Raw genomic sequence first — 17,549 nt, forward strand, 5'->3', positions numbered from 1 at the left:
ATTCCTAGTTGGATATTCCTAGTGAAAATTCTGAGATAATTATGAACGATTGCCTTTGATAGCTGTCTTTTTAAAGTAGTGCATATTTACATATCTGGAAAACCATTTGATGTTTTTTTTTCCGATAATATCGGAATTATCATAAATACAGGTTTCCTAGATGAAAATTAATAGAGTTTCCTTGTTGAAAATTCCTAATTGGAAATTCCAAGTCTGAGTTTCCTAGTCATTATTTCTGAGTCGAAAATTTGTAATTGAAGTTTTCTAGTGGGATATTGGACATTAACGCCCTCTCAAGTTGAATTTCCCACTGGGAAACTCTCAGATAATTTTGATACCTGAGTTTCCGAGTTGAGCGCGTAATGAACTTTAGGAGGGCGATTGCTGCTGTGACTGGTATACTTTGTCAGTTTTTACACAACAGCTGCATCACTTTGTCTTGTTGTTAAAGCAGTGCATATTTACATATCATAGTATACTATCAGAAGAATTATCATAAATACAAGTGAAAAATTTGAGGAACTACTTTAAGTTTCATAGTCGGAAATTCCCAGTTGGATATTCGACATGAACGCTCTCTCAAGTTGTATTTACTACTGGGAAACTGAGATAATTTTGATACCCAAGTTTCTGAGTTGGGAGTGCCATAAACGTTCAACATGGTTGAGGTGGGGTTGCCACCTGTCCCTGTATTACTGGGATTGTCCTTCTTTTTAATAACCTGTCCCGGGAAATGTAAACACTGTTTTCAAAAGGCTATGTGAATATATATGTTCAAACTGTGTAGCGCGCAGCCGCGTGCACGGCAGAGAGGGAGAGACAGAGCCGGCGAACTAAGCGAACTAAGCTCCTGCTTAGGGTCCCGCCGCCACTGGGGGGCCCCCTAACTACAGATGGTAGTCGCGGGCGTCGCCGTTCAAAGTGAAATTTTCCTTTTTATGCCTTTCTATCTTTATTCGTTCATGGCAAGTCTGCATTGTCAACTTCATCTTTGCAGTGATGCAGAAAACACCAGTTTATTAATAAACAATTCAATGTCTCCTTGCTATTTTTTATTTTATTCTAGCCCTTATTCCACATATTCTCGAGCCAGCAGGGTTGAGCGGTCGGAGTTGCCAAATGGATTTCTCTTCTGTTCTTTTTAACATTTTGACACACCTGCACTTTTATTTTGTTTAGTTTGTATTTAGAAACTACTTGTTACTTCAATAAATTGGATCATTTTAAGCTTGTTGCGTATTTCATTAGCATTGTGACGGGGCGATGGGGGGAAGTGGGGCTTGAAAATTCCCCCTTGTTCAAATTGGGGAATGACCAAAAAAATTGGGGAACCACTGCGTTAAGTCAAACAACCGTGTCAGTTCGTTGTCTTCCCTGTACTTGGAAATTTGACAGCAAAAATGAAACTATCTATCCATCAGGTGCAGAAAAAAGATTGCATAAACGCTGCATCGCCTTGTCACTAAAGTAGTATTTATATAATAATAATAATAATAATTCCTAGTCGGAGTTTCTAGTCATAATTTCCTAGTTGGAGTTTCCTAGTCAAAAATCGGACATGAACGAACTCTCAAGTCGTATCTACTACTGGAGGGGAGAACGATTGCAGCTTTTTTGTGGATCAGTTTTTCCACCACAGCGGCATCACCTTGTCTTGTTGTTAAAGTAGTGCATATTTACAAATATCAATAATGATTTGAACCATACGCAAATGTACGCACGATATGCCTTCCAGAGGTGAATCGCAAATGTATGCACGATTGTAACCGCATTACGAGAATCAAAAACTTACCGCACTCGCGTACAGCTTCATCTTGATGTGAATGAAGTTAGGCCTATAAATACACTCTAGTTTATCCTCTCAAAGGGTTTGTGTTGAGCCTAAGTGAGCAAGAATGTTCTGGAAGAAAAGTGTGAATGCTAAATAAGCACACAACACAGGGTGTAAGAAGTATATAACCAATTGTATTCCCTTCTGTTAATATACACGTATGCAGATTCATCTCACTGGAACACTCTACAATAACATTTAGAAAGAACAAGGGAGCTGAGGAGAAATGCAACAAACCCGACAGGATCGGAAATAATGGAGACATTCATACAGACACACACACACACACAAGCACACAGAGATGGAAGAGTGAAATCAAATGATGATGGTGTCTGGTCCTCGTTGAGTGAATATGGAGAATGAACAGCCCTCCACACGCTGGGTAAAGCCAGAGCGACATGATTCAAACAGAGGATCAAAGTCTCCCGGATACTATCCCGCCAGGTAAAGGAAATGTTTTCTTGTAAACCAAATCGTATTTTGCTGTTTAATATTCAAAGGAGCATCTGCTTTCTGGAATCTGATTCACGTATCTGTGCATTTCATTGCACGTTATTTTCTTTTTTTTCTTTCTTTTCTTAGGGATGATAATTAGGAAAAACACATCTCTTTTAGCACTGGGATGAGATTCAAATATTTAGACATTTCACAAACTGTTTTAAACATTTTCTTTTCATTGTAGAGTTTAGTTCTTTTAATAGAGTTGAGAAAATTAGAATACTAGAGTTCAAGATGTACATCTTCCAAGGAACAGGCCGTTTCGTCTTTCTTTCAAGAGAGTTTGTTCCGTTTTCTTGAATGCGCAAAGATAATACCTACTTTCCCCCTGAGAGAACGTGCTCAAAGACGCAGGAGAGTTCACGTTCCCTACTCGTGGAACATTATAGTCTTTTGCGTTTGACATTGTGACAAAATAAAAAAGAGAGCACGCACACACACATAGAAAACAAAACAAAAAAAGCATCCTATGAGTCTCTGCTGTCTTCCACTGATGTGGTTTGTTGACGTGACGTGGGTCAGAGGGTCTCGATCAATCGTGTTCACGAGTCCTTTTCAAACATCTGTATGCTGTTGGGGTTGTGTTTCGGGTTCTTGAATGAGGTACTTAGAGCAGAAACCAAGATCCTCAGCGGGCCGAGGACGGAGCCCTGTGGAACCCCCAAACACACACGACGAATATCTGCTGGAACGCGGGGTCTCCGAGGGGATCATCCACAGATGTTTCGCTAGTAGTAACGGTTTGATATATATATATATGTATACGTATTCGTATATTAATTTATTTGACTCCACAGAAACAGTATTTGTCTGTTTTCATTTTGAATACCACATGCTGGAAACACAACAGAATCACGTTGCATCTGCTCCTGAGCACCAAGGACAAGGAGGAAAAGAGAGAACAAGCCAAGAAAGGGTGTGGGAAAGAGAAAGAGAGGGATGAAGGGAGGGGAGGATGGAAACGTGAAGCACTTGGAAAGAGAGGGAGACGGATTTGACACAGAGCTGGTTTGGCAGTATTACGGAGGAGTGTGACTGCTTAACGTTTTCGGCACCATCTGTTCCTGAAATGTCACCTATGCCAAGCCGTTCCAATCCAACTGCTCTCATTCCCAAACAATTCTCGGCCACATCCAACGCTCTGATGGAGCAACAATGGATTGCCCAAGCAGCCTGGCATACACGGGTGTTTTGACATCAGGCTAGGAGATGATCTGAATATTGAGGACTCGAGTAGTATTTACAAAGAACAAACTAGAGCGTCAAATCAAGTGAGCGGAGAAATCCCCTTTTCATCAATACAAAAGGTTTGCAGAGTTTCTTTTCATAACAGGGATTAGCTATCAAAAAATTGAAATGAGGGAAGGAATGATTCCCAACCCAACAGACACCCTCACACTCTTTAGCGCTCGCTGGAAATGAGGCCAACAGCTAGACGAGACAGGAAATTAAAGAAGACTGATGTCAGAGCACTATAAGTGACCGGTCAACTGCCGAAAAATCTCTCTTTCCGTTCCTCATCCTATCTCTCTCCTTCTCCCGCCGTCGGTCCCTTCGGAGGCCGAGCTCAGACGTAATACTCCTTGTCTTTGTTTTTCTTGCTCTTGGTGCCCGTCTTGGCCGTGCCGGGCTGCTTCTCCTTCACTAGGGCGCCGTTGCTTTGCGTGGCCGAGTTGCTGATGTAGTTGCGGCTCTGGTCCACCTGGTAGGAGCCTTCGTCGCGGTTCCGGTACTTGTACATGGCGTAGAGGAGGATGAGGATGCAGAGAGCGGCCGCGGCTACGATTCCCACGACCATTCCCGTCGTGCTACTGGACTCGCGGATCACCTCCACTGCTCCCGGCGGCCCTCGGTCTGGCGACGAGGGGTCTGTGGTGGGGACATGGGGGAAATTGGGGGGATACGTTATACCTGGGTTGTGTCGATGCGGTTCGCCCGACGGCTGAGCGGGCGGCAGGAGCACTTGGTCACGAGTGTTCATTTTGCCCGCCGGGATGTTGGGGCCACTGTTGATGCCAGGTTTGAGTCGGGAAACTGGTGGGGCCGTGGGGGTGAAGGGGAGGGGCGGCCGATGAGAGTTGGGCAAACGGGCGAAGGGGCGATCGCCCCGGGGGGGAGGCGGGAGTACCGTCCGATCAGTGACAAGGGCCGAGTTTTTATAGTAATCCTCATCGTCGGACTCCGTCATCTCGCCCGAGCCGTAGGCCGAGACCTCCATGGGCTCTTCGCAGTCCTCCTGGTCAAGCGGACAAGGGGGCCGCCCGGGCAGGGCGAGAGACTCTTTGGTGGTCTCGAGCAAGGTGAGGAAGGGGCGATAGGTCGGGGGCGGGGGAATAACAGGGTAACGTGTCGCAATCGACGGGGGGTCAAGGGAATCCACAGTTATAATTGGCAACACTAGTTCACCTCCTAGGATGAAAGAGAGAAGGAACACGGCATTAGTCACCCGAGCGAGACAAGTGAACAGAAGAGAGAGAAGAACCATCATTAGAACAGGACTAAGACTTAATGAGGTTAGTTCTAAAGTTAGTTTGGTAAGCATCTATTTAAAATCAGACTATGAACAGCTAGGCTAATGCTAAAGAATTACTGGTGTGTACTTGATTACAGGGTTAGAATAATACAGACAATCATTTAAAACTTAAGCATAATGTGCTACCCAGCATAAACTAGAATGTACATTCAGATAAATCCTACACAAACAGTTCTACATCTACTGTACAGTACATTCAGACTTGGCTGTGCTAATGCTAGTGCTAGTGCTAATGCTAATGCTAACCTCCACTCACTGCATGTTTAACAAGATAGCAAACCACGTAGTACAGGTCACTTACATTAACAAATTGGCCGCATGATTTTTGCATGAAAAAAAAAATTACAAAAAGAAAGCTGTGTAAGATTGTTCTCGGATAGTGATAAACAAATTTCACCCCATGTTTCAAAGTGTTTTAAAGTGTTTTGAATTCATCATTCACTGAACGTTTTTCCCGGAGCTCACAAAGCTCATAATCCCCGCTCCCCGTTGGCATGGTGATATCTCGCTAATGATGAGGATCTATATGCAAAACGTCCCACTCTCACCCCGGGATACCGAAGGTGATATTTTCAAATTACTGTCCCACAAGATTTCCCCCTCCCCAAAACACAGACCGAATCTTTCAACATAATTACCCATAAGCCTGTCTTTTGGAAATCTCAGAGCATGAATAACAAAAGCCTGTTTTCCTCTGAGTGTCAAGGAATGCCAAAAGTTAAATGATACAAGTTTTCGTTTGACGTCGCGCCGCTCAGATTTAGACTTGTCAAACATCAACACCTTTTAATGGAGCATAAATCTATGAAAATGGGGTGCAGAAGAGCTTTTTCTGTTTCAACACATAATGCATATCATTGTTATTCATATGATGAGGCAAATTAGTGTGACAAACATTGCGTTTCAAGCAGCTTGAGGGGGAAGGACTGTTGGTCTGTGATCTGAAACCTCCTCAAACCATGGCATCAACATGGCACCCTCCCCTCAACCAACCTTCAAAAAGAGCTTCATGTTTGCATAATGATGAACAGACTCATTAAACTCAAAGAAACTGTGAATCCACTGGGAGAAAAGGTGATATTAACATTCATAACACAGAGTTAAAATCGTTGGGTTAGAAGCTGAAAAGGAAACAGTATGTTAATGATATCTTTCACAGAGTTCGTCCCACCCAACAGCCCCAATGTGAGACGTGTGTCTGCGGGTTGAGAGTCTGGGGAACGCTTCACCGAGTCGATCTACATTAAACGAATGCCAGTTCACCGAAACATCTTTTATATCTATTGCTGGAAAAAGCCGCTCGAGGCGACCAGCCGTTTAGAGGAATGATCTGTCAAGAGCATCGAATGGAGTCTGATAATTCAGTCGCTGACAAGACTACTTTGCTGATTTTAGGTGCCACCGGGCACAATGATATCTTATAATATGCAACTTCCCAAAGCAATCCGTTCCCAGGATCGATCGGAATCTTGAATCCAGATGAAGTGAGCGCGGATCTGAAAGGGGTTCTCAATGACGGACTTTCTCAAACTCTCAATCCACGCGACACACAAATCACTGAACTATGATTCCGTCAGGTTTGTGTGAATCATGATGAATCTCGGGAAAGATTCCCCCAATGACACAGTCTGTGATTGGTCAAACTTTGCCTTCTGTGACAACATCGTTTTATACACACAAACTAATATCTCACATCTTCACCACCGCAGTGCGGACTCCAGTTTCACTGCTTTATTCATGTTTCATCCCTTTGCTTTTATTTCTAAAACGGCAACAAACGACACGTACGAGCGTCTGCTGCAAATCCAGCTCAACAGATGCAACATAAGCCAAGAAGAACTGCAAGAGATGCATTACGGTCTAACTGGACAAACTTAATAGTGAGAAACAAATCTGGACTGATGCACAGAATTAAATCACTCCTTTCAAACCGTAGTGAACACCTGCACCAACACTGAGCGAAGACATCATTAAACACACACACTTCTGTGCTAATACTGCTGCTCGAGGACAGAGAAAATGCAAATACTGCAAAAACAAGCAGCGAACAAGACAAAAATTCGTTAAAACCATCTTCCGAAAGCTCTTTCTAATAGCTCCTCGGTTTCGCTATACAGAACGGAAATATGAAAAAGGTAATTGCAACTCTTTTTCCTCACAATTGCGAGTTTATAAATAAATTACAATTCTGACACCGTGTCCAACTACACGCGACGCCGCGACACGCGATAAAAGGTATCTTTTATATTGTCCTAACCAGACGCGACGGCGACACGCAAAGTTTCTAATTTAGAAACGGTTCCTATTTCTGCGACGTCGCGGCTGACAGAATGAAGAAATTACACTGATTATGAGTACACATTATTTATTTTTAGTTAAAAATAGGTCACTGTGCCACAAGATAACGGATAATTTACCTCAGATTTTGAAAGCATGTAATATAGCGTTCAAAATGAATTCTATGCAAACATATACAACTGTACTTCATAACAAAATTAGTCAATGAGTATATTTTGTTAATGTTTAGATTTTTAATAATGTTATTTCTTGATTTGATTATGTCCTTACCCATTTCCAATGCGAGTGCGGGCCAACAGAGAGACTCCGCCCACACACTGTTCTGAATCTCACAGTCGCGTCACGTCTAGTGTGGACAGACACACTTGCTGTCGCTGGAATTTCGTGTAGTTAGGACACGGTGTGACTTTTTTCTCGCAATCGCTTGTTCATTCGCGATCTCAGAATTCTGACCTTCTTTCTGCACTTTTGTGTTTATAGTACTGCAGTATTAAGACAGAGAAAATGAAATACTGCAAAACAAGCTGCGAACAAGACAAAAGTATGTTAAAACCGTCTTCTGAAAGCTCTTTCTAATAGAAGTTCGTTTTCGCCATGGAACAAAAATATTAAAAAAGTAATTGTGACTTTTTATCTCACAATTCTGACATTTTTTTTTCAATATCTTGAGTTTATATCTCGCAATCCTGACTTTAATATCTGGCGACTAAAAACTAAAAATACCATTAAAACCGTCTTCCGAAACCTCATTTTCGACGAACGGAAAAGGTAACTTTTTTGTGTGACTTTTTTTCTCACAATTGCGAGTTTATAAATAAATTACAATTCTGACTTTTTTCTCGCAATCGCTTGTTCATTTGCGATCTCAGAATTCTGACCTTTTTTCTGCACTTTCGTGTTTATACTGCAGTATTAAGACAGAGAAAATGCAAATACAACAAAACAAGCAGCGAACAAGACAAAAGTATGTTAAATCCGCCTCCCGAAAGCTCTTTCTAATAGAAGTTCGTTTTCGCCATGGAACAAAAATATTTTTACAAAAATATATCACAATTACTTAAAAAAAAAGTAATTGTGACTTTTTATCTCACAATTCTGATATTTTTTCTTTAAAATCTTGAGTTTATATCTCGCAATTCTGACTTTAATATCTGGCGACTAAAAACTAAAAATACCATTAAAACCGTCTTCTGACATCCTACATCTCCCTCTCTCTGAAATTCCTTATTTATATATATATATATATATATATTATTATTGTTATTATTATTATATATTTTTTATATATTTTTATTTTTTATTTTATATATATATATATATATATATTCTTATATGTGGAGATTTTTCATGGCATCTGTTTGTATATAGTTCAATGAGCTTTGATTTGTATCTGGTATGTTAACTTAAAATAAAAAATATGGATCACAAAAAAAAAGAAAACGTCTTCTGAAACCTAATTTTCGACAAACAGAAATATGAAAAAGGTAATTGCGACTTTTTTCTCACAATTGCGAGTTTATAAATAAATTACAATTCTGATTTTTTTCTCGCAATCACTTGTTCATTCGCAATATCAGAATTCTGACCTTTTTTTGCACTTTTGTGTTTATACTGCAGTATTAAGACAGAGAAAATGCAAATACTGCAAAACAAGCAGCGAACAAGACAAAAATACGTTAAAAATTAGTTTTTTTATAACAAAAATATAAAAAAGTAATTGTGACTTTTTATCTCACAATTCTGACATTTTTTTCCTCAAAATCTTGAGTTTATATCTCGCAAACCTGACATTTATATCTGGCGACTATTTTCTCAGAATTGCAAGAAAAACAAATAAAACCATTAAAACCGTCTTCCTTTCTTATAGAAGCTTGTTTTCTCACAATTGCGAGTTTATAAATAAATTACAATTCTGATTTTTTTCTCGCAATCGCTTGTTCATTCGCGATATCAGAATTCGGACCTTTTTTCTGCACTTTTGTGTTTATACTGCAGTATTAAGACAGAGAAAATGAAATACTGCAAAACAAGCAGCGAACAAGACGAAAATACGTTAAAAATAGTTTTTTTATAACAAAAATATAAAAAACTAATTGCGACTTTTTATCTCACAATTCTGACATTTTTTTTCCCTCAAAATCTTGAGTTTATATCTCGCAATCCTGACATTTATATCTGGCGACTATTTTCTCAGAATTGCAAGAAAAACAAATAAAACCATTAAAACCGTCTTCCTTTCTTATAGAATCTTGTTTTCTCACAATTGCGAGTTTATAAATAAATTACAATTCTGAAATTTTTTCCTCAAATTTTTGATTTTGGCAACTCTGACTCGAATTGCTGGAAAAGGAGATCCAGTTCTATTGTTTGGTTCCGTGGCGGACTGGAGTCGTGGAGTTTGAGCAGAACCGGCGAGACGAGTGGATGATCTCGAGTGTGGAGCAGTGAGAGGGACAGAAGCCTGTTTCCCAGCGGGATGAACGGGAGTAGACCTGACGGGTGTTCGTCGCGAGCGCTCGGGACACAGGGAAGCCAGAGACCGGAGCTGTCTCTCTTTTAGCTAATTTAATTTTGAAGTGTAGCGCTGGAGTGACGGCGGGGTGCGAGCGCTTCATAATGCACAACATAAGACATAAATGCACTCGCTTCACATCAAACACACATTTAATGTGCTGAAATATTCATGTTTGTTTAGTTCAGTTTATCAACTGATAAATTAAGAGCATCTTGATTCTATACGAAGAGACACTTTGTTTCAATAAGCTGATAATCCAATAATGTTTGTGTCTAGCGATATATAGTTATATAATTCAATATAATGTTTGTGTGTAGCGGTTGTGTGTTTTGTGTTACAGTCATGTGTTTGTGTGTAATGGTTGTGAGTTTGTGTGTAACAGTGTGTTTGTGAGTAACGGTTGTGTTTGTGTGTAGCGGTTGTGTGTTTGGGTGTAGTGGTTGTGTGTAACAGTGTGTTTGTGTATAACGGTTGTGTTTGTGTGTAGCGGTTGTGTGTAACAGTGTGTTTGTGAGTAGTGGTTGTGTGTTTGTGTGTAACAGTGTGTTTGTGAGTAACAGTGGTTTGTTTGTATGTAGCAGTTGTGTGTAGCGGTTGTGTGTTTGTGTGTAGCGGTTGTGTGTTTGTGTGTAGCGGTTGTGTGTTTGTGTGTAACAGTGGTTTGTATGTAGCAGTTGTGTTTAGTGGTTGTGTGTTTGTGTGTAGCGGTTGTGTGTTTGTGTGTAGCGGTTGTGTGTTTGTGTGTAACAGTGGTTTGTATGTAGCAGTTGTGTTTAGTGGTTGTGTGTTTGTGTGTAGCAGTTGTGTGTTTGTGTGTAGCGGTTGTGTGTAGCGGTTGTGTGTTTGTGTGTAGCGGTTGTGTGTTTGTAGTTTCGGCTCATTAAAGCTAGCGAATGGTTGGCAGGCTCCAGTGAATGATGTAATTAGGAGAGTCTAACGAGGGCAGAGATTAATTAGCCCGTCGGGATCAGCTGAGTAGAGGGACATTCATGAGACATTTCTGAGGGACCCTCGAGCAGAAACGCAATGCGGAGATTTCCTATCCATCCATCCATCTATCCATCCCTCTCTTTGTCTCTCTCTCTTTCTCCATCCCTCCCTCCCTCTCTTCATTCCTCTCTCTCTCTCTCTCTCTCTCTCTCTCTCTCCATCCCTCTCTCTCTCTCTCTCTCTCTCTCTCTCAATCCCTCCATCTCTTCATCCTTCTCTCCTTCTCTTCTGCCTCAACTTTGGCTCATCCATCTCTCCCACGATACCAGCAAACGTGAGGAACATACTGATGCCAGTCATGTCTCTCTCTCTCTCTCTCTCTCTCTCTCTCTCTCTCTCTCTCTGTATTTTTGATTCATACCTTCATCTTTCTTGTTTCCATTCACTTTGTAGTCCTGCATTTGACGGTGAGTCACACAGTTTGTTTGCTCTCTTTGTCCTTTTGTTTGCAGAAAACACAGATGAACAGCTGCCCACCTTCAGAGATCGACGGTTGCTATGGTGTGCCTCGGAGGTTGCTAAGGCGTTCTGACATTAAACAGTTGCTGAAGTTTTCTAGGTGGTTGCTATGCAGATGCTGCCCTATTGCTAAGGTGGTATTAGTGGTTGCTAGGTGGTGGAGAGTAAGATGTTTAGGAGTAGATAAATAGATAGAGAGACAGACAGACAAATGGACAGACAGACAGATAGATAGATAGATAGATAGATAGATAGATAGATAGATAGATAGATAGATAGATAGATAGATAGATAGATAGATAGATAGATAGATAGATGTCTCATTTCTCAGGTTTATTATCTAGTGCCAATAAGACATCAGATCTTCAGCTGCTGTTATTGATAGGACATGATAATGAAACACCTAACGAGTCATGTGACAGACTGCATTATTACATCATTCAGTCACATGACCAGAGACAGCGTTTATCCCATCGCCCCGGCATTACTAAACCAGATCACAAACACCTGCAGACAAACACACTGACCTGATCATAAGACAACCTCACCGCCTCAACAACAGAGGAGTATCCTTCAAACTACAGTAACTCACTGAACAACGAAAGACTGTGTGTTTCTTAATGTTTCATGCGTTCGTCAGACTCGACCATCCAACGGTTGAGACACACTCGTTATTTTACACTACAGTGTAGTGGATCTGGAACTACGGACTCGCATTGAGGCATATTTGTCCAATCACAGCTGCACACGGGATGACATCATGATGTGTGTGTGTGTGTATGTTTCAGCACATGAAAACTCCCACAGATGGTCAGCTTGACTCACCGTTTCCAGGCTCACACTCCTCGAGATCTTCATCATCACTCGGACATTCAGCGGACGCTACTAACAGATCGTCAGTATTCTACAGAGAGATAGAGGGGGGGGGGGGGGTCGTCGATGAGAGGGGGGGAGGGAGGGAGGGAGAGAGAGGGAGTGAGGGGGGAGAAAGAGATTTGAAATTGAGTTCACCTTTGTTATTACAATTAATTTGCTATTACAAAAAATTACAAACCATTCATAAACATACAATGTACATAATACTTCATTTATTCCCCATAATTCTACCAAACCTAGAAACATCAGACGCTCGTTGACCTTCTCCCCATCAGTCTGTTTTCCCAGTCTTCCAAATCGCAAATTTTGCAGTGCCAGATAAAACAATGTTATAAAACCGACACATTTTTCTTTTGGACCGAACACTTTGGCCAAAAAATTATCTTCTTTAAAAAAATAATGGGCAGATATTGCCCATGTACAATCCTCCACTTTGGATCGTCGGTCCGCTTGTCAATCGCACATTTGTACAGGGGAAAATCAGATCCAAAAAACTGTCCATCTCTGTTCAAAAATCGCATGTTAGAGACTTGAACATGTATATCAAGTATAGAGATTTCTTCCCAACAGAATCAAAACTGTCCAGAACTGGTGTTTTCAGCGTCAGTAAACAGCTGTCATCTTCTACCCGGTCTTCCACAGCCTACCAAGCCTAACCCTAACCTAACCTAACCTAACCCTAACTCTAACCTAACCCTAACCCTTACAGTGATTGAGGCAAAAAACTGTCCATACCCTTCAGCCCAATCATTCAGGACATCTGGGTCTTTCATAAAAACGTTTAGGGATGCATAGGGATATTGCCATTTTTGCTTCACCTATGATGAAGATCTTTTTTTTCTACATACCGATAACCAAAAATAAAACTCTGAACAGTAAAAACCTCATTTAACTTTTTAAACAATTCAAGAATCCAAAAAATCACCCAACCTTGAACACTCCATAAAACAATGAAAGATGAAAACTTGAACACAGTTTCTTACGCTCAGCCTCGTGAATCCTTACATCTTCCAAGTCCTCTACCATCCGCCCATAAGCTCCTTTAAGATCAGGAGTAAAGAAAACTTCAGGAAAAGGATCTTTATTGTTTGGAGAAACCCTCCCTTCCCCAGAACTCACAAGTAGAAACTTTTCTTCCATCGTAACGAAGTCTCTGTTTTAAAACCTCCAACAATTTTCTTGCCAATCTTTCCGACCTTCATTTTAGACCAGATGCTCCTGTGAGTTATTTAACTCAGGACCCCCAGCTGCTCTCAGATCACACAATTGAACCTTTCTTGAAGGAAACATTACATTTCACACCCACATTTTCATTAGATTCATCCAACCTGGCTTCAAACACAGTCGGTTCCTCTAACAACCAAAATAAAGATGTCTCAGAAACTCCTCTTCTCTTTTTTAAAAAGCTACAAACTCTAAAAGTCCCCTTCAGTTGAATCTTGTTAGAATCCAAAGTAAAGTCCAATCCCAGATCTCCAGCTTGTTTTAAAATGGACTTGAGTGGAAGGAAGGTGGTTTAAAATATTTTGGTGTTGATTTTGGAGATGATTCGAAGGGGTTTGGGAAAAACAAAACAAAAGGACGTCTGGAAAAATGGAGAAGGTTGTGGCCAAAAATGTCTTTTAGAGGATGGGTGACAATCATTAATAATCTGGTGGCTTCAATGTTCTGGCATCGGTTGGCATGTATCGAGTGGACTTCTCGTTAAACTGCAGGCTGTAATAGTGGACTGTATGGAGTGTAGGACTGATACACCGCAGCCTTTCACTTGCAGGCCATTCAAAGACTTTAACAGGTCCAGAAGATCTACTTTGGACAAACGTTGCTGGATTTGTTAGTTTAGGAGGGCATCTTCCCATTTTCTGCCTTCCCTCTTACTCTTATACCAGTTTACTTTAGCTGAAGACATTTTACCAAACTCTATTATAATTACCTGTAAAGTGTTTACTACTTACTAATATCGTCCACATAAGCTAATGACTTAATCTTACACTCAGACTGCGGTCTACTCCACCCATCAATGTCTGCCCTAATCCTCGACAGCAGAGATTCAACGGCTAAAGATCCAACATGCACAGCCTCTTGTTATTTTAAAGGAGCACTCAACCCTCCATTAGTTTTGAGTATACTCTCAATGCTTGCATACAACACCCCGCTCATTTTGAGGAAACCCGTGCTGAAACCAAACTCACTCAGAGTCCTCCAGAGGTACTTATGCTCAACCCGGTCAAAGGCTTTTTCCTGGTCTACAGAAATAAGGCCAAAACCCAATGATCCAGAGACGTCCAAAATATCTCTAATTAAATGAATGTTGTCAATGATGGATCTATTGGGAACACAGTATGTCTGGTCTATATGTATGACCCCACCGATCACTTCTCTCACCCTAACTGGTGAAGCTTTAGATCAGAGCATAAGATTGACACCGGTCACCAGTTCTTTATGTTTCTGAGCTCTCCTTTTGTCAGTAATGGTGATCACTGGTCTACGGCAGCGACCCTCTGGCCAAGCTGGCATTGATCACCTTCAGAAGATCATCACCCAAAACTGCCCAGAGTGATTTATAAAACATTCGTCCATCCCTGGAGCTTTCCCCACTCCATTCTCTCGAGGGCGTTACACAGCTCACCTTTTGCACAAGGTTTTTCCAGCTCAGGGTTTGCTTCATTCAGAACTAAAACTTGCTGGCTATATCCATCACCTCCATAACTCCTATATAACTCTCAATATAAACCTACCGCTCTTAGTCTCTATAATTTCTGTGCCTGATTCAGATAACAAGGAATGCATGTTTCTAGACCAAGCCCAAAAAAGAAACTGGTTGGGCCATCCATCTGTGCGTACCAGAGCACCCTGTGCTTTAACCCCCAACAAATCATCTAAAACTTTCTTTATATCCTAGTTTAAAACTTTGACACATTCTCAGATTCCATTAAAATTTTGCATTTTGATGATCTCTTTGTCTAGATCTTTCAGAGATCGGGAAATGTCTCTCGAAGCAATGAAAGTATGCATACGGCACAGTATCTCTATTTTTGCAATGTCCCACCATTGTTGCCTTCTATTGACTTCTTATTATTAAACTGTTGCCAAAAATGACCAAACACCAATAAGCACGTCTTGGCTTTGCATTACTGATACAAACATTACAACTCTGAGAAGCCTACAGGAGAAATTGCTCATTGTTTAATAATATTAAAATGATGTTTAAAACAACAGCACCTGTCTAGTCTAGCCATTTCCACGTAACGTTCCCTCACTTGTGTCCATGTGTTTTATTCAACACCCTCCAAATGTCATATATTCACATTTTTCACAATTTGTTTTAAAACACGGCATATGTGGTTCTTTGTGATTTCTATCAATATTATTTCAGATCATCATCCTCGGCCATATCAATGTCTCTTGAGACTTTTTCATTTGCATCATTTGCTTTTTCAATTTCCCCTTCTCCTATTTCTTCCTCATTACTCCTATTTACAGTTTCTTTCTGATTCGTTTGTTCACCATTCTCAAGCACTTCCCCACATTATCTTTCTGTCCCTCACCATCAATATTATTCGGTATACTGCATCATGTTCCACATTCAGGACATGCACGAGCACAAGATGTCCGCCTTGTCAACATTTAAAACACTTCATTGTCATTATAATCCATTCATTCACTTCAGCATAGACCTGAAAATGATGTTTCCATCTTCAACTGTGGAGAATCTTGAACGCTTTAGAGCGACAGACTGAAGCTTGATCTCTTCTCAAAGACGACACTCGGCAGATTATTGATGAAGAGAGAAAAGTTACACAATTTCACGTTTTTTATGATTTTTTTTCCGCATTTTATGAAATATGTTTTCTAAATAAATAAAAAAAGAAAATCAAAGCCATCAATCTATACAAGTTGTGTTCCAAATTTTAACCTGATATCTCAGTAAATGAGCGTTCAGTGGGAGTGTGTTCTTCTGCAGTTTCGGACCGCGAGAAACACAAGTGGGACTATTACTTACAAGTGAAGTGTTTGACTCACTGAACGAGTGTTTGACTCACTGATTAAGTGTTTGACTCATTGATCGTGTGTTTGACTCATTGATCGTGTGTTTGACTCATTGATCGTGTGTTTGACTCATTGATCGTGTGTTTGACTCATTGATCGTGTGTTTGACTCATTGATCGTGTGTTTGACTCATTGATCGAGTGTTTGACTCACTGATCGTGTGTTTGACTCACTGATCGAGTGTTTGACTCACTGATCAAGTGTTTGACTCACTGATTAAGTGTTTGACTCACTGATCGAGTGTTTGACTCATTGATCGTGTGTTTGACTCACTGATCGAGTGTTTGACTCACTGATCGAGTGTTTGACTCACTGATCGAGTGTTTGACTCACTGATTAAGTGTTTGACTCATTGATCGTGTGTTTGACTCACTGATCGAGTGTTTTACTCACTGATCGAGTGTTTGACTCACTGAACGTGTGTTTGACTCATTGATTGAGTGTTTGACTCACTGATCGTGTGTTTGACTCAATGATTGTGTGTTTGACTCACTGAAAGGCAAGCAGAGTTATTTGAGTATGTTTGACTCACCGATCCTGTGTTTGACTCACTGAACACGTGTTTGACTCACTGATCGAGTGTTTGACTCACTGAATGCGTGTTTGACTCACTGATCGTGTGTTTGACTCACTGAAGGCGTGTTTGACTCACTGATCGAGTGTTTGACTCACTGATCGAGTGTTTTACTCACTGATCGAGTGTTTGACTCACTGAACGTGTGTTTGACTCACTGATCGAGTGTTTGACTCACTGATCGTGTGTTTGACTCAATGATTGTGTGTTTGACTCACTGAAAGGCAAGCAGAGTTATTTGAGTATGTTTGACTCACCGATCCTGTGTTTCACTCACTGAACACGTGTTTGACTCACTGATCGAGTGTTTGACTCACTGAATGCGTGTTTGACTCACTGATCGTGTGTTTGACTCACTGAAGGCGTGTTTGACTCACTGATCATGTGTTTGACTCATTGATCGTGTGTTTGACTCACTGATCGAGTGTTTTACTCACTGATCGAGTGTTTGACTCACTGAACGTGTGTTTGACTCACTGATCGAGTGTTTGACTCACTGATCGTGTGTTTGACTCAATGATTGTGTGTTTGACTCACTGAAAGGCAAGCAGAGTTATTTGAGTATGTTTGACTCACCGATCCTGTGTTTGACTCACTGAACACGTGTTTGACTCACTGATCGAGTGTTTGACTCTCTGAATGCGTGTTTGACTCACTGATCGTGTGTTTGACTCACTGAAGGCGTGTTTGACTCACTGATCGTGTGTTTGAGTCATTGATCGTGTGTTTGACTCACTGATCGAGTGTTTTACTCACTGATCGAGTGTTTGACTCACTGAACGTGTGTTTGACTCACTGATCGAGTGTTTGACTCACTGATCGTGTGTTTGACTCAATGATTGTGTGTTTGACTCACTGAAAGGCAAGCAGAGTTATTTGAGTATGTTTGACTCACCGATCCTGTGTTTGACTCACTGAACACGTG

General features: G+C 40.9%; 1 protein-coding gene across 11 annotated transcripts in view; it reads right to left on the minus strand.

Moving 5' to 3' along the window:
- Nucleotides 1-1,945: 1,945 nt before the first annotated feature.
- The window catches only part of nrxn2b (neurexin 2b), a 334,333-nt gene continuing 318,729 nt past the window's right edge, over nt 1,946-17,549 (minus strand). For 10 of the 11 annotated variants that reach the window (XM_089131837.1, XM_089131833.1, XM_089131831.1 and 7 more), the window contains 2 exons: nt 11,950-12,028; nt 1,946-4,738 (listed from right to left, as the gene is read on the minus strand). In XM_089131837.1, coding sequence (XP_088987963.1) covers nt 3,897-4,738; nt 11,950-12,028 — 921 coding nt within the window. In that variant the 3' untranslated portion in view covers nt 1,946-3,896. The remainder of the gene's footprint in view (nt 4,739-11,949; nt 12,029-17,549) is intronic. The other variant, XM_089131838.1, reaches the window with a different exon arrangement.

This window comes from Pimephales promelas, chromosome 1, assembly GCF_988280905.1.
Source record: "Pimephales promelas chromosome 1, fPimPro1.hap1.1, whole genome shotgun sequence".
Classification (NCBI taxonomy): Eukaryota; Metazoa; Chordata; class Actinopteri; order Cypriniformes; family Leuciscidae; genus Pimephales; species Pimephales promelas.